General features: G+C 42.0%; 1 protein-coding gene across 2 annotated transcripts in view; it reads left to right on the top strand.

Moving 5' to 3' along the window:
• Positions 1–19,788, top strand: part of PIWIL1 (piwi like RNA-mediated gene silencing 1) — a 37,525-nt gene extending 17,737 nt beyond the window's left edge. For both annotated transcript variants that reach the window (XM_038763036.1, XM_038763037.1), the window contains exons 11-22: positions 1,754–1,880; positions 2,180–2,297; positions 3,745–3,859; positions 4,335–4,522; positions 7,099–7,171; positions 7,897–8,097; positions 10,577–10,680; positions 11,702–11,772; positions 11,967–12,120; positions 16,636–16,761; positions 17,841–17,988; positions 19,169–19,788. In XM_038763036.1, the coding sequence (XP_038618964.1) occupies positions 1,754–1,880; positions 2,180–2,297; positions 3,745–3,859; positions 4,335–4,522; positions 7,099–7,171; positions 7,897–8,097; positions 10,577–10,680; positions 11,702–11,772; positions 11,967–12,120; positions 16,636–16,761; positions 17,841–17,988; positions 19,169–19,285 (1,542 nt within the window). In that variant the 3' untranslated portion in view covers positions 19,286–19,788. The remainder of the gene's footprint in view (positions 1–1,753; positions 1,881–2,179; positions 2,298–3,744; positions 3,860–4,334; positions 4,523–7,098; positions 7,172–7,896; positions 8,098–10,576; positions 10,681–11,701; positions 11,773–11,966; positions 12,121–16,635; positions 16,762–17,840; positions 17,989–19,168) is intronic.
• Positions 19,789–21,705: the final 1,917 nt, after the last annotated feature.

Below are 21,705 nucleotides of genomic sequence, written 5' to 3' on the forward strand. Positions count from 1 at the left end.
TTCCTGCTGGCCCAGGACAAATTGGGAGCGAGGTTACAGTATAACACAGAGGGCAGTGGTGGTGATTTCTGACTGGAAGAATAACTTGCCGGCCTTGTGGATTGGGAGGCCAGGGCAGTGGACCGCTGGTGTTCCGTGGAGGGACGGCTATTGCATCTCAAAGGCACACCATTCACTCTTATCCAAATAAGGGTCAAATCAAAGTAAATGTATGTATCCACACCCGTGTTTATTGGGACCATCAGATGGTATTTCTGTCTTTTGGAGGAAAGTTCACAGAGAAAAAGATAAGATAACTTTTAGGACCCAGATAATGTAGGAATTAAAACATTTAATGGCCTTCAGTTTCCTTTGGAAGCAATTAAAGTACTAGTACAGATTCTAGTATTATCTCAACTGTAATCAGTCAATCAGTGGTATTTATTGAGTGCTTTGTCTGAGCAGAGCACTGTACTAAGCAGTTGGGAAAGTACAATGGGGTTGATAGACACAATCTCTGCCCAAAAGGAGCTTACAAGTCTAGAGGGGGAAGCAGACATTAAAATAAATTCTAAGGGAAGTGGCATGCTGTGAGTCTGAGGATTGGGTGAATATCAAGTGTTTAAGTGGTACAATCCAAGTGCCTAGGTGAGGCAGCGGGGAGGGCAGGCGAGGGAAATTCAATAGCACTGTGAGGAGCAGTGTATTAAATGACTGGTATAATACAATAGTACACTTGATCTAACCCAGTGCTTGGCGTATAGTAAACGCTTAAATACCACATGATCCCTTGCCTTGGGAATTTCACAATCCTGAGCGAGAGACAGACAGCTTAGTACAATTTGGGAGGGAACAGAATATATAGGATGTGTAAATAAGTGCACTAAGGCTTGTACTTCAGTACTTAGATGACTTGGGATAGTCGGGGGATGTAAAGTGGGGACTATTAGAGATTAATTTCCAAAGGCCATGTGGAGAAAATGTAATTTCAGAAAGGGCTTTGACAACAGGTAGAGCAGCAGCCTGTTAGTTTAGAGGGAGGATATGAACAATAGGCCAGTGGTAAGAGAGATGAGACAGAGTCACAGTGAGTAGGTTAATTTGAGAGGAATGATGAGGGAGAACTGATGTTTAGTGGGAGAAGAGTGCATAGGTAGGGGGGTATGAGCTTATTGTTGTGTCTTACAGGTAATAGGCAAGAGTCTCTTGTTTGATGCGGTGGTGAATGGATAGCCGTATGAGGTTTTATAGAAGTGGGGAAGATATGGGCAGAAGAGGGTTTTAGATAAGCAATCCAAGCAGCGGAGTGAAGTATAGACTTGGTGGATGGGAGATCAGAAAGGAGGCTGACCCAATAAGCCAGGATATGATTAGTGGCTGGACCAGTGTGGGGGCCATTTGGGTGAATTCTGGAGATGAATGGTATGAAGATATAACAGGATTTGGTGATTGACTGAATGTGTGAGTTGAAGGAGAGAAGTCAAGGATAATGCCAGGCTTATGGGCTTGGGAGATGGGAAAGATGATGGTGGTATGATGGTGGTGTTAACTGTTAGGGAAAGTGAAGGGGAGGAGAGAATTTCGGGGGTCAGATGAGTTCAGTTTTGGACATGTTGAGCTCAAGTGCTGGGGGGGACATCCAGGTAGAGATGACCAGTAAGTAATTTATGACCAGTAATCAAAGTAAGAGCCGTACTAATGTCAAAGCTGTAGGCTAGTTACTAAAGGCATGTGTTATTTATGATAAAGGCAGACTTTTGCTTTTGTTGTGCAGCAATACAACCAAGAAATTACTGATTTGAAACAGCCAGTTTTAGTTAGCCAGCCTAAGCGGAGGAGAGGACCTGGTGGGGCTTTACCGGGACCTGCATTACTCATCCCTGAGCTCTGCTACCTTACAGGTATTGTGCAATTTTCTGCTACATTGACAGGAGAAGGCTAGATTCTGGTGATGAATTTCCATAAGTAATTTTCTCTAGAACCTCTTCTTCAAACAATCTGACACTCACTATTTACTGATTTATTTCAGTTTCCACAGGTTTGCCTCTTGTGGTTTGTTGATTTTTTTTTTTTCCTTCAGCATTTCCTCTGCCGACTCCTCAGTTTACTTCACATTTTCCCTATTGTGGCTTCAGCACTTTTTTGCAATTCTGGTAAATTTTTACCTTTTTGACCTGTCTTTAAATATTTTAATTTATAGGCCTAACCGATAAAATGCGAAGTGATTTTACAGTGATGAAAGACTTGGCTGTTCACACAAGATTAACGCCTGAACAAAGGCAGCGGGAAGTAGGAAGGCTGATTGACTACATTCATAAGTAAGTTATTGCCACCAGGGCAACCGGCTTTTATTATTAGTAGTAGTATGATATTTGTTAAGCGCTTACTATGTGCCAAGCACTGTTCTAAGCACTGGGGTAGATGCAAGGTAATCGGGTTGTCCCACATGGGGTTCACAGTCTTAATCCCCATTTTACAGCTGAGGTGACTAAGGCACAGAGAAGTTAAGCGGCTTGCCCAAGGTCACACAGCAGACAAGTGGCGGAGCCGGGATTAGAACCCACGTCCTCTGATTCCCAAGCCCATGCTCTTTCCACTAAGCCAAGCTGCTTCTTGCCGGCCAGTGGCACTGGAGCTCAGCATTGATCCTTTGGCTGTCAGTAGGTCCTGCAGTGAAAAACCTTTGCTTTTACTTGCACTCTGCGAAGAATTATATTTCTCAGAAGGTTGCCCCCCATCCCCCGCCAGGCTATTCAGCATTTTACCCACTGGGTCACAGTAGCAACACGACTAGCAATCAATCAATCGTATTTATTGAGTGCTTACTGTGTGCAGAGCACTGTACTAAGCGCTTGGTGAGGGAGTGCGAGTTGCACTGTGCAAACCACTCTCACTATAATCAGTAGCGTCATGTGCGTTCTCCCAGGACCTGAGGCTTGTCCTTTTGAATGGGTAGTGTTTAGCTTTCTTATTTAGAGAGCAGTTTGAATAGGATCTTGACATTTGTCCACGGCTAAATGTATTGGGTTTTAAGTGTTGCTAGACATAAAAGAATGGGTTGACATCTCAGTGCACTCCCTAAATAATGGCAAGCAGTGTGGCCTAGTGAATGAACTCCTAGTGAATGAACCACTTGTCTGCTATGTGACCTTGAGGAGTCACTTCTCTATGCCTCAGTGACCTCAGATGTAAAATGGCGATTTAGACTTTGAGTCCCATGTGGGACACGGAGTGTATCCAACTTGATTACCTTCTATCTACCCCAGGGCTTAGAGCAGTGCTTGACTCATACTAAGTGCTTAACATATACCATCATTATTATTATTAGGCTTTTAATTGTCAGTCAGGGCTATTTATTGAGCACTTTACTGTGTGGATGACACTGTACTAAGTGCCTGGGAGAGTAAATACAATCGAATTGGTAGATGTGATCCCTGCCCACAAAGAGTTTACAGTCTAGAGCCCTGTCATCTTTGTATGGGATTATTTGTTTGAAGGCAGAAGTCTAGGTGTTCCAGCATTAGCCTTGAACAGAGCGGGAGGTGGAATAGAGAGAAAGACTTGAGACTCACACAACTTAGGTAATGCTTTGCCATACTTTTAAGAATCCCAATCCTAATAATGCCACCGTGCAAGATTTAAGTATGTTTTAACTAGAGAATATTCAGATTCTGTGATGTCTTAAGCATTAGTAACCTATAAACCTGATTAGTTTGTTGTTTTCCCCTTCAGTTTCTAAACTTTTACTCAAATCTAAATTAACAGAGACGACAATGTTCAAAAGGAACTTCGAGACTGGGGCTTAAGCTTTGACTCTAATTTGCTGGCCTTCTCGGGAAGAATTATGCAGACGGAGAAGATCATCCAATCGGGAAAAACAGTGAGATAGTTTTTTAAATTAAACCTTTATAAATTATGTCACTTCCAGAGTAATGGGAAGAAACTAATTCAGCTTTGGAGGTAAGAGAAATGAAAAATCCTGCAAATTTAGAAGCCTGCTCTCTCATTATTCACTGTGCACTGGACAGTTAAAGAAAGGAAACCCCCCACAATTTAAAAGGAATTATCATAGGGTCTTCTCATGGGTAAGTGGTCTGTAAGACTGACTTCTGTAGTTATCAAACATTGTCTGTTTTGGTATTATGAAAAGTATTTGCCTGTCAGTTTTATATTCTAGACCCATAGAGGAAAATGACAAAGTTAATTTAGATGCAATTCTGTAGTATTAGCATTGCTTAAGTTCCACTTGTAAAAATCCACCATAAGCTTATTGCTTCAAGTGTTTCTATTGGCCCATATCTTGTGTGGCAGAGTATAGTGCTTTCATAATTGTATTTTTGTACTTTTATATCCAGTTTGACTACAATCCAGCACTTGCAGACTGGTCGAAAGAAACAAGGGGTGCACCTTTAATTAGTGTTAAACCACTGGACAATTGGCTGTTGATCTATACACGGAGAAATTATGATGCTGCCAATTCCCTAATTCAAAATCTCTTTAAAGTTACACCTGCAATGGGAATCCAAATGAAGAAAGCAATAATGTAAGTACCATGTGGTTCCATTCACTCCATAGAGGTCTGCTTGGGATAGTGGCAGGGACCTCATTGGTGGTTTCAGGTAAGCCAGAGGTACTCTAGTTTTGGATGCATCTATAAAACGGGTCTTGCCGAAGACATCTTAATTGGAAAAATAATTGTAAGTGGTTACTTTGCAAGGTATTTAAACTTGCACTGATGCGAGGGTGGTGGTTTGGTTTTTAATAATAATAATAATGATAATTATGGTATTTGTTAAGTGCTTACTATGTGCCAAGCACCGCTCTAAGCCCTGGGGTAGATGCAAGATAATCAAGTTGTTCCACGTGGGGCTCACAGTCTTAATCCCTTTTTACAGATGAGGTAGCTGAGGCACAGAGAAGTTAAGTGGCTTGCCCAAGGTCACACAGCAGACAAGTGGCAGAGCAGGGATTAGAATCCACATCCTCTGACTCCCAAGGCTGTGCTCTTTCCACTAAGCCACGCTACTTAACCAGAACTGACCAGGGAATTAAATGTTTCTTTCATCTGATTCCTGTTCTAGAGAAAAATAATTGGTCAACTTTAACCATTTGGTAGTTCCTGCAGTGACAGAATTTTTAGCACTTGATGCAAAGGAAATTTTTCATTGGGTGAATCGGTCACTTAGTGGTATTTATTCAAAGTTATCTATGTGTAAGAGAGCTGTGTGCACTATACTAAGCTCTTGGGACACTACAATAAAACAGATGTTAGACAAATTCCCTGCCCACAAGGAGCTTACAGTCATAGAGGTGGATACAAGCATTAAAATAAAGTGCAGATATATACGTATATGCTGTGAGGCTGAGGGTGGAGTGAATATCAAGTTCTGAAATAATAACAATGATGGCATTTATTAAGTGCTTACTATGTGCAAAGCACTGTTCTAAGCACTGGAGTGGTTACAAGGTGATCAGGTTGTCCCACGGGGGGCTCATCGTCTCAATCACCATTTTACAGGTGAAAAGTGTACAGATTTAAGTGAATAGGCAATGCAAAAGGGAAAGAGAGGAGGGAAAATGAGGGCCTAAGGCAGGGAAGGCCTCTTAATAAGGCTTGGAAGATGGGGAGAGTGGTGGCCTGTCGGATGTGAAGTGGGAGGAAGCTTCAGGCCAGAGGGATGACTTGGGGAAGCAGTGCGATGGATGAAATTGAGGTTCGCAGAATAGCTTGGCATTTAGAGGAACAAAGTGTGCTGGCTGGGTTTTAATAGGAGATCAACAAGTTAAGGTAGGAGGGGATGAGCTGACTGAGTACTTTAAAGCCAAAGGTAAGGAGTTTCTGTTTTTATGTGGAAGTGGATGGGCAACCGCTGGAGGGTCTTGAGGAATAGGGAGATAGGGACTGAGCAGTTTTTTAGAAAAGTGATCCAGGCAGTAGGGTGAAGAAAGAACTAGAGTGGGATGTTGAATGCTTTTGAAAGCTTCTCACCGTGGCAAAGGCACACGGTAACATAGCATGAACACCGCTAATGTTATCAGACAAAATGTGATATTAAAAGAAGTTAAATGGAAATCTGGGCGTGTGTAGATTAATTGAGTTGGCTGTGTGGCAAATGCTGATATCAGCTTTGTGAGATAGCCACCTGGTGATCCGTCGATCAATCAAATTTATTGAGTGCTTCCTGTATGCAGAGCATTGTACTGTCTGCTTGGGAGAAGACAATATAACAGAATCGGTAGACACGTTGCCTGCCCACAAGGAAGCAGCGTGGCCTTGTGGATAGAGCACTGGCCTGGGGGTCAGAAGGATCTGGGTTCTAATGCCGTTTTTTCCACGTGTCTGCTGTATGACCTTGGGCAAGTCACTTAACTTCTCTGTGCCTCAGTTACCTCATCTGTAAACATGGGCTTGAATGCTGTGAGCTCCAAGCAGGACATGGACTGTGTCCAACCTGATTAGCTTGCATCTCTCCCAGCATTTAGTACAGTGCCTGGTAGGTAGTAAGTGCTTAACAAGTACTATAGAAAAGGCATTTACTGTCTTGAGGGATCTGCTGGGACTCCCATATCCTAGAGTGATTGGAAGGGGAAATGGGTGGCCCATGGGTACGGCCTGGGGCAAGATATTCCTGTGTGTGGAGGTAGTGGAGGAAAGAACCTTGGCACAACAGTATTGATCTAGTTCCAAGCCTGGGTTTGACCTGACCTGCCTTGGACATGCTAAATATTTCTGCCTAGACTCCTGTGACTTTAAAAGTTGGTTCTCTGAAATCATCCAGATTATCCTCCCCCGACCCCCAATTTGCCATAGGGTTTAGCTAGCCCTTAGCAAGTCTTACTATCTACAGAGATGTGCTAAGTCTTGAATGCTTATTGGGGTGTTGATGGCGTTCCCCATTTATTAATTGCTTAATTACATTTTAGTTTCCTTTTACAGTAGGTTTAGAGCATAGCCCATTTACAAGGGAAAAGGATAAAATTCATGAAATGTTTAATACAGATCTTTCATTCTCTCTTCCCCTTCTTCCAGTTTTGGGTTTCAAAATTAACAGTTAGTCAAATCAAATGTTCTATAATTGTCGCTTGGTTAAATTTTTTGACAGTCTATTCTTCTTCTAGGATTGAAGTGGATGATAGAACTGAAGCTTACCTAAGAGTTTTACAACAAAAGGTTACCTCAGATACTCAGATAGTGAGTATGCTATTTTGATTATTTTGACATTTCAGTGATATTAGGATTAATATGCCCGTTTCAAATATTTCATAAGTGGGCTTTATAAGATTACACATCTTGTTTATGGTTCTGCTTTTATAAGTAATCTGAGATTTTTTTAAAAATAGATCAATTCTAAATTCTTTATCCCTGAATAGTTTTGTATTGTTTAGCTGGCTAATATTAAATTTGGTTACTAGTTATGGTTTAGAATTTTTCCACATGTTTTAAATTAATAATAATTTTGTGGTATTTGTGAAGTGCTTACTATGTGCCTGGCATTGTACTAAGCTCTGGAGTGGAGACAAGCAAATTAGATTGGACACAGTGCCTGCCCCACGTGTGTTCACTGTCTCAATCCCCATTTTGCAAATGAGGTAACTGGGGCCCAGAGAAGTTAAGTGACTTGCCCAAAGTCACACTGCAGACAAGAGGAGGAACCGGGATTAGAATCCATGACCTTCAGATTCCCTGGCTCTTTCCACTGTGCCATGCTACTTATGGCATATACATACTTGATCGTTATTGGCACATTCAGTTGCAGTGAATTTTTTTATCCTATAGCTTGAGATTTCAGTGAGTAAAATTGTTGTTAATGAGAAAATCCACACAGTCGCAGTCTCTGCAAATGTCGCCATCCCATCCTTTCCTCTGAAGTTAGTCCTCTTAATGCATAATCAGCTGGGATTTATTTCTCTTTAAAGGTAGTCTGCCTTTTGTCCAGTAATCGGAAGGACAAATATGATGCTATCAAGAAATACTTGTGTACGGACTGTCCCACACCGAGTCAGTGTGTGGTCGCTCGCACCTTAGGCAAACCACAGACTGTAATGGCCATTGCTACAAAAATTGCTCTTCAGATGAATTGCAAGATGGGAGGAGAGCTCTGGAGTGTTGAAATTCCTGTAAGTTCCAGACTTTCTTGAACTGTTCATGTTTAGTTATGTTCAGTTAATGTTTTGGCCAGAGAAACCTTGGGGTTTTTTTAATGTGTAAGTACTTCTTTGAAGCAGTCGTGGTGCTTCTCAAAATTTTTGAGGTAGTTTTGGCAGATATTTTATACCTGGGGAAACTGAGAACCAGAAAAAATTAATTTATAAGAAATTATAAGTTAAGTTTGTGTCTAACAATCTAGTCTTCAATTCTCTGATAAGTGTTCTTTTCCACTCATTCATTCAGTTGTATTTATTGAGCACTTAGTGTATGCAGAGCACTGTACTAAGTGCTTGGAAAGTACATTTCGGCAACAGATAGAGGGAATTGCTACCCGACAACGGGGTTTAACAAAGTTAATGTGATTATGCAGGCAGAAGGAAAGAACTCAGGCACCAGTTAGCAAAAGCTGGATAATTGGCAGAATATGCTGAATAAAAGACAATTTTAAAACCATAAAGTTTTAAAAAGAGAAGTGTTCTGCCAAAACTGAAACTGAAGATTTCACTTAGGATTATGAATGGAGCCATGCAGAATTATTTAATTCTGGAATTTAAATAACTAAACTTTTACGTTTTTGTGTTTGTGTTAAGGTTGCACTTAACCTATACATTGTAGTATGTATTTCACTTGGAAGCAATTCCTAGTTCATCATCATCACTGTTGTATATTGAGCACCTTTCTGAGTGTGACTATGCTATTAAACATGTGGGAGATTAAAACAGAAGCAAGGCACAGAGTCCTCTGCCCTCAAATTTTATGATCTAGTGGGATGGAGAGACAAAAAGTATTTCAAATAGTGGGAACAGAGACAGAGTGAGGAGGTAACAGGACATGGCACAAGTGTAACAGGATGAAATAGATAAACGATTGAATATACGTCTATAAATATGCTTCAGTATATTAGTGCTGAGTGTAGGCATGAAATATATGTTCTATTGGTAGTGTTGGGTTGGTGTTACTAGGGCCTTGTAAATTAATCAGGGAAGACTACTTTCCAGTGGAAGATAAATTTTTTAAGGAAGCTTTGAACACAGGCTTGAAATCTTGCCTGGCAGATTTGAGGAAGTTGGAGGGAGTTTCTAGACTGGGAAATTGAGAGTGAGACGTTTGAGGTTGGGTTGAGCCTAGGAGTGTCAGCTAGGTACAACAGGGGAAGAGAGCTGATGTGTAAACTAGAGCTGATGAATGGCCTGGAGATTTTGCTTGGTGTGGAGGGAGTCCAGTGGTGGTATTAATGATGGAGAGACGTGTGTCGAGCTCTGCTTTGGGAAGATGATATGATGAGAAGAGGATGAAGAAAGGGGTAGTCCCAGGAAATGTTGTGGGGGAGGAACGAGCAGTTGAATAAATCTGAGAGCTGTAAGGTAATGAGTTGAGGTGACACAGGAAGCGCTCAATAAACACGACTGAATGAATGAATATTGTGGTCGTGGGCGTCTAGGATTAGCGTGGGGTACTGACAAATGGGAAGTTGGGTGATGAGTGGTTTTAGAAGAAATGTAAAAAGTTTGGTTTTAGACCTGGTGAGTTTGAGGTGCTCCTGGAACCCCCAAGTGGAGGTGTCCTGCAGGCAAGAGAAAAGGTGGGCTTGGAGATTTGCAGTGATTTAGAACAATCCAGATCATCTGTTCATGTTAAAGGCTGACAGTTTTGGAGTCATGATTTCTTAGTAAAAGAAGAACCCATCAATGGTATTTATCAATGGTAGCTACAGAGCATTTACCATGAGCAGAGCATTGCACTAAGCACTTGGGAGAGTACAGTATAATGGAGTTGGCAGATTTGTTCCCTGCCCATGAGAAGCTTGAATTCTAGAGGGAAATAGTATCACTATTGATCATGATTTATTGTTTCAAAACTGAGGAGGAAGAGTTAAGCTACTTCTATTGCTCTCATTATCTCCCTCCCTCTCCCTGAGTGGGAGCAGTAGGCAGTGGATTAGACTTTATTTACTTAGCAACTCCAGTCTTTGGATGTTACTTTATAGCATATATACTATATAGTATATGCTGTTGTAATGTTTATTGGCTTAAGCCTAAGAGCCAAAATCCCTCAGACCAAATAATCTTGAAGCCTCTTGCTTACTAATAGTGGATGAAATACTGTAGTGGTTCTTGTACTGTTGAAGCAAACAGTTTCTTAATTGTTGACCTGAGAAAATGAAGGTGGTTTATGTCCCTTAAAAGTGTTTTCATCAGCATGTGGGTTGGTGTGGTTCAGCCAGAGAACTAGATTTGAGAGCCTTCCGAGTGCAAAACACCATTGTAGGCCCTGAAGGGATTTTAAAAGGAAAATCTCAGACACGGTCCCTGTATTTGAGACAACTGTCAAACAGGGAATAAATGAAAATAAAAAGGCATTAGCAGAGCATTAGAAACTTTTTAGATTACTATTATTTTAATATTCTTGTAATTTATTTTTGCTAAAGTTTCACTTTTTATTTTAAAGCTCAAGAATGTGATGATAGTTGGGATTGATTGTTACCATGATACAACTGCTGGGCGACGGTCAATTGCAGGATTTGTTTCCAGCCTCAATCAAGGAATGACACGGTAAGAAATGCATTCACTCAGTCATATTTATTGAGCGCTTACTGTGATCAGAACACTGTACCAAGTGCTCAGAAAGTACAATTAAGCAAGAAAGAGAGACAATCCCTGCCCGCACCGGGCTTACAGTCTAGAAGGGGAGAGACAGTCTAGAAGAAATGTTTGGAAGGTCTAATCCAAATCCAGGACCCTGGCTCTTATTGGGTGCAGAACTAGAAGGCACAGCTGTACTCCACCTGCTTTAGCATCCAAGCCCTCAAGAAGGAAAGTTAGAGTTATAAGTGGCCACAGCGATCCCTTCTCTTGTCACTTTCCACTTTTACAATTGCTCATAGTACTTTCATAACAGTTGTTCCGTGTGCTCACAACTCAGCGGTCTGAGCTGGGGAGAGGCAGGTGGGGAAATAGGTCCCAGAGCAGGAATAGAAGTGGCTCTGGAGTCCCATTCTCAGTACTTTAACACCTAACCTGGTGTGCTTCATGTAACTGATTAAATCATATGTAGCCTAAATTCTTTTGTAGTTGATCCCTGTTTAGTTTTTAAATTGGTGGTCCTTTTGATTAAACAGTTTGCATCTTTGATAAATTACTTGAATGTTGCATTACAGGTGTACTGATGTCTCTAGAACGACAAAGTTATTGGTGACTCTCTTATTTGAAAAACCAATCATTTCCTTTTAATTACTCCTAACAGATTTTAAAACAGTTTAGCTAATATAGCACCTTTAAAATTTCATAAACTGAACTGGAGAATCCACTTAGTCCTAGAAAGGAGTTGGTAAAAAATACTTCATCTTAAATAGAATATGTCCATTGGGTTGTAAGAATAAGACCTGTTAGAACTTTAAACATTAACAGTTTGCTCTGTTTTCCTTATTTCTGAAATTTCAAGAGTTTCCAAAGCAAGTAGCCTAAGTCAAATACTCTATATTTTCTTTGATATTGAAAAGCAAGTTTGGAAGTATTTTTTTGAATAATTCAATAATTTCCAAGTGTTGACGGTTTTTCTTTTTATGTACTACAGTTGGTTCTCACGCTGTGTCTTTCAAGATCGAGGGCAAGAGCTTGTAGATGGACTCAAAGTTTGCTTGCAAGGTAAGGTGTGCTTTTTAAGTAGTCTCTACACAAGCTAAGATCTTACCCTTCAACTATTTGCATAATTCTCTTAGGAAGTTCCTTTAGGTTTGGGTTTTGAGGGTCTGTGTGCCTTGGATTTGTTATTAGCCATAGGAACTAGTGTCTTGAAAATGAGCCAAAGATGGCAATAAAAGTGTCTGGTTTTATTACAGGGGCATTGCGCAAATGGTTGGCCTGCAATGGCTTTTTGCCTACACGCATTATTGTGTACCGAGATGGTGTAGGAGATGGGCAACTGAAAACTTTGGTTAATTATGAGGTCCCACAATTTTTGGATTGCCTGAAATCTGTTGGTGACGATTACAGGTAAGCTCATGAGAATCATGGAAATAGTGGGCTTTTAAAATTGATTTTTGGCAGTCAACATGCTTCCTGAGGGGAAAATCCCAGTATAGAGATGTATGGTAAGTGGGAATGAGTGTCTTTCAGCCACTGATGGCAGATATTGGATTTTTTATTATTTTTTTGTTATTGCTTGCATCCTGGAATAAATACGGAATACTGTCAATCAACCAGCTGTTTTTATTGAGCACTTACTATGTGGAGAGTACTGTACTAAGTACTTGAGAGAGTACAACACAACAATATAATAAGCACATTCCTTGCCCACCACAAATTTACAGTCTAGAGGGGGAGACAGACATTAACATAAATTACGAATGTGGGCACAAATGCTGTGGGGACTGCGGCAGGGGGAGGAGAATAAAGGGAATAAGTCAGGGCAACAGAACAGAGTGGGCAGAAGGAAATGAGGGCTTAGTCTGTGACAGCAGCACACAGGCTTAGGGATGAGTCCTGTGGCCATCGAGACTTTTCTCTCTTTTACATGTGCATTGCTTTTCTTGCATCCTTCCCTGCATTTTCCCATGTAAACTCCTGGATCATTTTTCTAAATTGCTGCATACATTGAGCTCTCCACTCCTTAAAAATCTCCATTCGTTGCCCAGTCCTTTCCACATCAAACTGAAATAATAACAGACAGCCCTGGCAAGGAACTCAGTCATATTTATTGACTGCTCACTGTACGCAGAGCACTGTATTAGGCACTCGGGAGAGTAAAATACAGCAAAACTAGCAGACAAGTTCCCTGCTCATAAAGAGCTTGATATAAATAAACTTAATGATATGTACATAAGTCCTGTGGGGGCTGAGGGAGGAGTGAATGAAAGGTGCAAATCTATTTGCAAGGGTGACCTAGAAGAGAGTGGTAGTAGGGGAAATGAGGGCTTAATCAGGGAAGGCCTCTTGGAGAAGATGTGCTTTCTACAAGGCTTCGGAGTTGGGTAGAGCGATGGTCTGTTGGATATGAAGAGGCAGGGTGTTCTGGCCCAGAGGCAGAACATGAGTGAGAGGTTGGTGGTGAGATAGACAAGATCCAGATATGTTGAGAAGGTTGGCATTAGAGGAGCAAATCTGGGTTTTTGTAGGAAATCAGGGAGGTAGGGTAGGAGGGGCAAGGTGATTGAGCATTTTTAAGCCTGTGGTAGGGAGTTTCTCTTTGATGTGGCGGGGCAACCCCTGGAAGTTCTTGAGGAGTGGGGAAACATGAACCAAATGGTTTTTCAAAAACGTGATCCAGACAGCTGAGTGAAATATGAACTTCACTCTACTGCTTCCTTTTAAGGACTGTCTAATTTTCCACAAGCTCCTGAAAAAATGGGTTTTCCTGGACTGATTCGGATGAGTTTTCTATTTTCCACAGAATGATCGTTTTCTGTGCTGATCATGCAGGCTTTTCCTCAATCACCCATTTGTTGTTGTTGTTGTTGTTGTTGTTGTTGAGTGCCACGTATTAGATTCAGAAGCTCTTATTTCATGAAAACAAAATTGGGGCCTCTCAGCTGTATATCCCAAATTAGGACCATGATTAGTCATCCAATATTTAAAGATATACAAGAAAAATGTACTAATAAAGTAGGTAGCCAGGTCATTAGGGATTAGAGATGGGGGGGGGCGTTGGGGGACAGGGAGTTTGAGGAGGGAGATAAACATCTGAAACAAGTGGCAAGGGCAGTAAGCATGAGTGTCCATAAGGATGGAGAAATAACTTCGCCGGGCAGAAATGAGGGCAGAGTTAAAGCACCCAAGGGTTAATTTGAGGTGGACTAGGTCAGCCCAATATCTAGACTTCCACCAGCAGTGGTCTGCGGCTTATGTACAGGAGCAAAGGAAGTGGATTGTTGTTCAAGAAGAGCCATTTTGCCTCTCCAGAAACCTTACCTCCACTTTTGGTTAGCCTATCTTTGAAGATAATTGAAACTTCCTTCCCTTACTACCGTCTGCATAAACTTTGTAGTTTTCCCAAGTTTGGTTTGTCAATTTTCTCTACTTAATCCTATTCTACTACAAAATTTTTGATGTGTAAGTGTGGAATTGTATAGCTTTATTCCTGTTTGGTCTGGAAAGAAGTCTGTTGTTACTGTTAATGCTGCCCCTCACATATCAATCAATCAGTTTGTATATCCTGAGACCGTACTTTGTGCAGAACACTGTACTGTTTGGGAGAGCACACCATAACAGAGTTGGTAGACGTGTTCCCTGCTCACAAGGAGTTTACAATCTGGAGTCGGGAGATAGACATTAAAATGAATTATGGTTATATACATAAGTGCTTTGAGGCTAAGGGTGGGATGAATAAAGGGTACAAATCACAGTGTAAGGATGACACAGGAGGGAGTGTAGGAGAAGTGAGGACGTAGTCAGAGAAGGCCTCATGGGGTAGATGTGATTTCAGTACGGCTTTGAAGGTGTCATATATGAAGGCTTTTCTGTCATATATGAAGAGGGAGGGAGTTTCAGGTCAGAGACAGGACAAGAACGACGGGTCATTAGCGAGATAGGTGAGATCGAGGTACAGTGGGTAGGTTGGCGTTATTGGAAGGAAGGGTGCTGGCTGTGTTTTAGTAGGAAATCAGCAAGGTAAGGTAGGAGGGGGCAAGGTGGCTGAGTGCTTTGAAACCATTGGAAAAGAGAATGGAGTTTGTGGAGGGGAATGGGCAACCACTGGAGGTTCTTGAGGTGGGGAAACATGGACTGACTTGCTTTTTTTAGAAAAATGATTCAGGCAGCATAATGAAGTTAGGACTAGAATGGGAAGAGATAGGAAGTAAGGAGGTCAAGGAGGAAGCTGATGCAGTAATCCAGATGGGCTATGATAAGTGCTTGGATCAGCTTAGTAGAAGTTTTTGAATGGAGAAGAAAGGGCACAGTTTAGCAATGTGAAGGTAGAACTGACAGGATTTGGTGATAGAATGTATATGTGGGTTGAGTGAATCAATCAGTCAATGGTATTTGAGTGTTTATTGTGTGCAGAGTACTGTACTAAGCTCTTGGGAGTGTACAGTATAACAGAATTAACAGAAACGTTCCCTGCCCATAATGAGCTTACAGTCGAGAGGAGAGAATAGTCAAGAATTACGTGCTTTTGAAACAGGGAGAATGGCAGTGCTTTCTACAGAGATAGGAAAGTGTGGGGAGGACAAGGTTTGGGTGAAAGATGAGGGCCTTATCCTGCTCCTTGTACATCCTGCAAAATTTTCGCCTGGCAGCAGTGAACCCCATCCCTTTCCTTTCCTCGAGGGTTTAGTCAGCGAAGGCCTCTTGTAGGCCATTTAAATATTTTGGAACCAAGTTTGGAGATTAGAATATAAGCCTCTCACACATTCACTTCTTTTTCTAGTTTGTCTAGATAGGGCTTAATTTTAGCACATAGTATAGTGCTTAAGCTCTTATTACTGTGCTCTTCATACAGTAAGTGCTAAATAAATACCGTTGATTGAATTATCTCACCAAGTCTCAGGGATGTAAAGCATTCAAATTCCATCTGTGTAGCTTGGTAGTTACATAAATCTGGTCTAGCAACTATCCTGCATGACCCTCACAATCACATTATCCTTGGGACCTAGTGTCTAGTGATCGCTTTACAGAAACCATGATGTGTTCGAAAGGAATGGGTATGGGTAGGGTCTGTTTCTAAGGAGAGAGGGTTGCAGCTGGAGTATTACATAAGTTCTCACCTGGAGTCCCAACAGAATTGCCTTGAATCAGAATTAACAGAATTTGTTAATGTGCTATCTAATTGGCAGACCATCCACTCTCCATCAGCTCTAGCCTTCAGCAGCTCAGCGTCTGCAAGACTCTGCCCTTTTTTGTGTTTTCTGGGATGTTTGTTTGTTATACTCTGACCTGTCTTTTGGGCTTGTAAAAAAAAAAAAGCTGGGCAGTCCTGACTCCTCCCATGTGAAGAATCAAGCTTTTACCTGAAGAAAGGAATTTTTGTCTCAGCATTGTATTAAGGCACTTTTAGAATACGTGGTTTGGGGAATTCAGGTCTTTTCAGAGCATACTTGAGGTTCTATCGCACTGCCCTTACTTTTTTTTGCCGGGTTCTACGTCTGCCAGTATCCTAATTTGATCGTTCTAAGCTGTCTCTCGTATTAACTACTAAAATCCCAGAATTTCCCAGGACTGCCATTTTGACAGCCACCCATGTGTACTGGTACCCAGTCTCTGGTTCCTGAAATTACTGCTGCAAGTTTCTGTGGAATTGGTGGGAGATCCCCTTTCCCCTTCCAAGACTACTTTGACTTTGACCCTCTGGGAGGTGGGGGGCTGAGGGCGTAAGAGGGCAGCCCCCACTTCCCAGACTGCTTCCTTCAGAAGGCCTTCCCTAATGGCAGGGATAAGATGGCTCTGGAATGCACAGCCACTTCTAGATGGTCCTTGGAAAGCTGTCAGAATAATCCCATTCCTTAAGACATGGGTGAAAGCCTACAGGATGTAACCTACCTGTTGTTTATTGACATCATAATTATCTTTAAGCCCCAAACTAACAGTGATTGTGGTGAAGAAAAGAGTGAATGCCAGATTCTTTGCACAGTCTGGAGGAAGGCTTCAAAATCCACCTCCTGGAACCGTTATTGACGTTGAGGTCACTCGACCAGAATGGTAAGTGCTGACTGACTGAGACCAGAATGGTAAGCTGGCGGGGGAATTGGGCAGATCAGGCATGAAAAACACACAGTTGGCTGACGAAATGTCTGCAGCGCATGTAGGGCAGACAGCTGGTCTCAGCAGGGAAATGAGAGGGGAGAGAGGCTTGCTCCCTTCTTCCTGGCCACTGCGTGTATCATCAGTGGTATTTATTGAGTGCCTACTGCATGCAGAGCACTGTACTAAGTCCTTGGGAGAGTACATACATCAGAGGGTTTCCTAGGAAAAGCTGCTGGAGTTGTCCTCTTAGGGGTCCAGTTCCTACCCCTTTGGAAGCAGTGTGCAGGAGCTCTGGTGACAACCCCTCGAGCTCAGAGCAGGATCTGAGCTACCAACAGAAGCAGTTGAGGGAGTAACCTCAGTCGAGATTGTCTGTCAACTTGTACTTCCCAAGCGCTTAGTACAGTGCTCTGCACACAGTAAGCGCTCAATAAATACGATTGATTAATTGATTGTCCTCAGTCCTCACGAGCCATCCTCTGCTGCTAATTTGGGTGTTTGTTATCATTCATTCTTTCATTCAGTTGTATTTACTGACTGTGGAAAGCGCTTTACTAAGTGCTTAAAACAGACACATTTCCTGCCCACAACAAGTTCACAGTGCTGAGGGGGAGAATGTGTATTTGTCCTTGAGTACTTAGTATAGGTCCAACACTGTGCTAAGCATTGGAGTACCTACAAAATGGTTAGGCTCTATCCCACAGAGGATTCACCATTAAAGAGCTAGGAAGAACAGATCTCTAATCCTCACTTTACAGATGAAGAAGTTGAGGCACCTTTAAAGACACTGTAAATGAATGATTGTTCAGCTCTGCCCACCACAAATGAGCTATCCTCTTCGCCCTTGGGTAGGGTATTATTCTGGGTTTCAAGATGATCAGCTACTGCAAGGGCAGTGACTATGAGGTGTTCTTGCTCTGGAAGTCACTTTGGGGTCCAGCCTATTGGGTAGCAACCAGTGATTGCTAAACTGATGTCAGCTGACTGATTTCCAGAGTGAAGCTCTAATTGACTTTTCCTTTTTATAATTACAGGTATGACTTTTTTATTGTGAGCCAGGCTGTGAGAAGCGGCAGTGTGTCTCCCACACATTATAACGTAATCTACGATAACAGTGCCCTGAAACCGGACTATATGCAACGTTTAACGTACAAGCTTTGCCATATGTATTATAACTGGCCAGTAAGTACCTTTACAATTTGAAAAACTTGATTTTCCAAATTGACATTTAGGTATGATTCTGTTTTTCAGTCAATTGCTCAATCAGTGGTATTTATTGAGCACCTACTGTGTGCAGAGCACTGTAGTAAGTGCTTAGGAGAGAACAATGCAACCAAATTGAGAGACATGATCCCTGCTCACAAGGAGCTCACAGTCCTCGGGGGGAAAAAGGCATTGAATTAAATTCCTGATAGGGGAAATGGGAGGGTCTGTACATTCATTCATTCATTCAATCGTATTTATTGAGTGCTTATTGTGTGCAGAGCACTGTACTAAGCACTTGGGAAGTACAAGTTGGCAACATATAGAGACAGTCCCTACCCAACAGCGGGCTCACAGTCTAGAAGGGGGAGACAGACAACAAAACAAAACATATTAACAAAATAAAATAATTAGAATAAATATGTACAAGTAAATAGATAAATAGAGTAATAAATACATACAAACATATATACATATAGACAGGTGCTGTGGGGAGGGGAAGGAGGTAAGGCGGGGGGGATGGGGAGGGGGAGAGGAAGGAGGGGGCTCAATCTGGGAAGGCTTCCTGGAGGAGGTGAATTCTCAGTAGGGCTTTGAAGGGAGGAAGAGAGCTAGCTTGGCAGATGTGCGGAGGGAGGGCATTCCAGGCCAGGGGAATGTACGTATGTACAAGAGAAGCAGCGTGGCTCAGTGGAAAGGGCACGGGCTTTGGAGTCAGAGGTCATGGGTTTGAATCCCGACTCTGCCAATTGTCAGCTGTGTGACTTTGGGCAAGTCACTTCACTTCTCTGTGCCTCAGTTACCTTATCTGTAAAATGGGGATTATGACTCTGAGCCCCCCGTGGGACAACCTGATCATCTTGTAACCTCCCCAGCCTTTAGAACATTGCTTTTCACATAGCGCTTAAGAAATGCCATTATTATTATTATTATATGTCTACAAGTCTTGTAGGACTGCGGGTGGCATGAATATCAAGTGCTTAAAGGGTATCGGTCCAAGTCCACAGGTAACACAGAGGGGAGAGGAAGTAGGGAAAATAAGGGCTTAGTCAGGGAAGGCCTCTTGGAGGAGATTTAAATAATCTGGAATCGAGTTCAGTGACGAGTCTATAACCTCGTGCTTATTCACTTTTTTATATTTTTCTTTTTTCCACTAAAGGGTGTTATTCGAGTTCCAGCTCCTTGCCAGTATGCTCACAAACTGGCTTTCCTAGTAGGTCAGAGCATTCACAGAGAACCAAGCCTGTCACTCACAGACCGCCTTTATTACCTCTGAGACCCAGATGATGACAAATGGCTGTTTAGGAAACTGCATTTTGGTTGATTTTGTTGTTGTTATTGTTACTGTTATAGTTATTTGATGGTTGGTTCCCAAGTTTTTTTTTTTTTTTTTTTTAGATCTATCTTAATTTAAGTTATAGCCTTCTCAAGAGTAAACTGGATTAGGAGTCCAGGGATCTAAATTCTGTTCTCAGTCCTACTACTGACTGACTGTGTGACTCTAGGCAAGGAACTACTATTTAACAGATTGAGAAACTGAGGTACAGAGAGCTTGTTTTCCTTTCTCCCTCCAAAGGCTGTATGGGTTTAGTGGTAAAATAACTGTAAGGTGCTGTAATTGCATCGTGTGGTGCTTTGCAAAGCACTCTTTAAGTGATGTTAGTGTTTAGAAGACTATTACTATAAGCCAGTTGTATTTCATTGCAAATGTTTTCTTTGGAGTGTTATTCCTTTAAATTTAAAGCATTAGGAAAATCTTAATAAAAGATTAAAATCTCAGATTGTGGGTGCAGTTTTATTTTGGGCATTTGACCTACTCTTTTTAAAGAAGCGTTTTGATCAATCAATCAATCAATCGTATTTATTGAGCGCTGTGTGCAGAGCACTGTACTAAGCGCTTGGCAACATATAGAGACAGTCCCTACCCAACAGTGGGCTCAGAGAGAATCAACAGAGGACGTGGGAAATTTTCAGTGAAACTAAGCAGGGGGGTTTTAGTGGAGGGGAAAAAATGGCCCTTACTGGTTGGAAACGAGGCAGGGGAACCATTTTGGGCCTTTTGAAAATGGGACATTGTTCAGTGTTTCCCTTTAGGCATTGATTTGGTCGCCATAATAGGACTCCCTGAGCAGACCTCATTAGCTTGCAGGTTTCATGTCTTTGGCACCAGGTTAAGTCAGCAGAGATCCCACCTGCTGTAGTCAGTTGGCTATTTGCATCTGCTCGTTGGGCAGTGGCCACACTGAATCAGAAGTTGAAGCGACCTGGAATTCCAGGGCCCAGCACTTTCACCAGGGTCTCTCTGGGAGCCCGGCCCCACTAAGAAATGGGGACATCCCAGGCTAGGTGAGGACAAAGACATGGACAAGTCCCAATCAATCAATCAATCATCAATTGTATTTATTGAGCGCTTACTGTGTGCAGAGCACTGTATTAAGCGTTTAGGAAGTACAAGTTGGTAACATATAGAGACAGTCCCTACCCAACAGTGGGCTCACAGTCTAGAAATGGTGAGAGAGGCTGGCAGGAAAGCCTGTCTCTGGCCCTCGGGACCCTCAGCTGAGTTTTAAGTTTTGTTCCTGTGAGGTCTCAGGTGAGTGCCAATTTGGGAATCATCTGGTCAGTCACGTGGCACAGTGTGGAAATGGTAACCAAACAGGAAATATTGTTAAACACTTTGCGTTTCTAGCTTATTCAATCTTATTGAATTTTAATGGGAAATAACTGCCCCTTCTAAGTCTTTGTGTGTCAGTATTAGCATCACACTGTTTGGGGTTTCCAGAGGCGTTAATATTTCTCACCCACATTTCACCAAAGTGGGCATGTGAAATTGCCCGAAGGTAGAGCAGTGCGCTCTGGGGCTATGCTGTCAGTGGTTAGGGATGCCAACATGCTGAAGGTGTCCGGCATGAGAGAGAGGGTTAGCAGAAGTCTTGAAAAAAGCAGGTAGCGTGGGTAGCAAAGATCACAGTGGCTAGTTTGGGAAAACGCCTGCTGGTCTCTGTGCCATAGTGTCAGCACTATATGCAGTGGTCATCTTGGCTATAAATGGTTTTTATATGTCAAGTTGTCATATGCATATTACAATTGGTTACAGCCTCACCCCTGTACATCAAGTACCCACTGGGGTAGTGAGTAGGAGTGGTAGTACACAAACCAGTAGCACGGTAATCGGTTGATCTCACAAACGTTCTCTGTCCTGGAGCCTGTAAATGAAGGGAAACTCCATGAGCATCAGTATTTGCCACATTAAGAAAACTGAGAGCCACAAAGCCCCAGCTGAGGTGCTTCACAAGTCTCTCATGTAGCGAGAATCAATTCTGTATAGTTCAAAGCCTAATTAAAACTCCAGAAATCCCGAAAAGATTCAAGTGTTTTCAGTGATTAGGGTTTCTTCTATAGAAGTGTGGCCAGTGACCTAATCCCTCCACCGCGCTGTGTGCCTTAGGAAGGGCAGGCTGAAAAACCAAACCCATTAAACAGAGCACCACAATCACATTCAACAAAATATCAAATTTTATTTATAGAAAATACTTTACACGACTGTACACATGCACACTCCCACACAATACTTAACCACAAATTTCAGCCAGTAACTTTTTTTTTTAATTTTTAGAAATCTAGCACACAGCATAATATTTTACAATAATTTACAGTCTAATTCTTTGAAGACACAATGGGGGAAAGCTTTGATCA

This window comes from Tachyglossus aculeatus, chromosome 21 (genome assembly GCF_015852505.1).
Source record: "Tachyglossus aculeatus isolate mTacAcu1 chromosome 21, mTacAcu1.pri, whole genome shotgun sequence".
Classification (NCBI taxonomy): domain Eukaryota; kingdom Metazoa; phylum Chordata; class Mammalia; order Monotremata; family Tachyglossidae; genus Tachyglossus; species Tachyglossus aculeatus.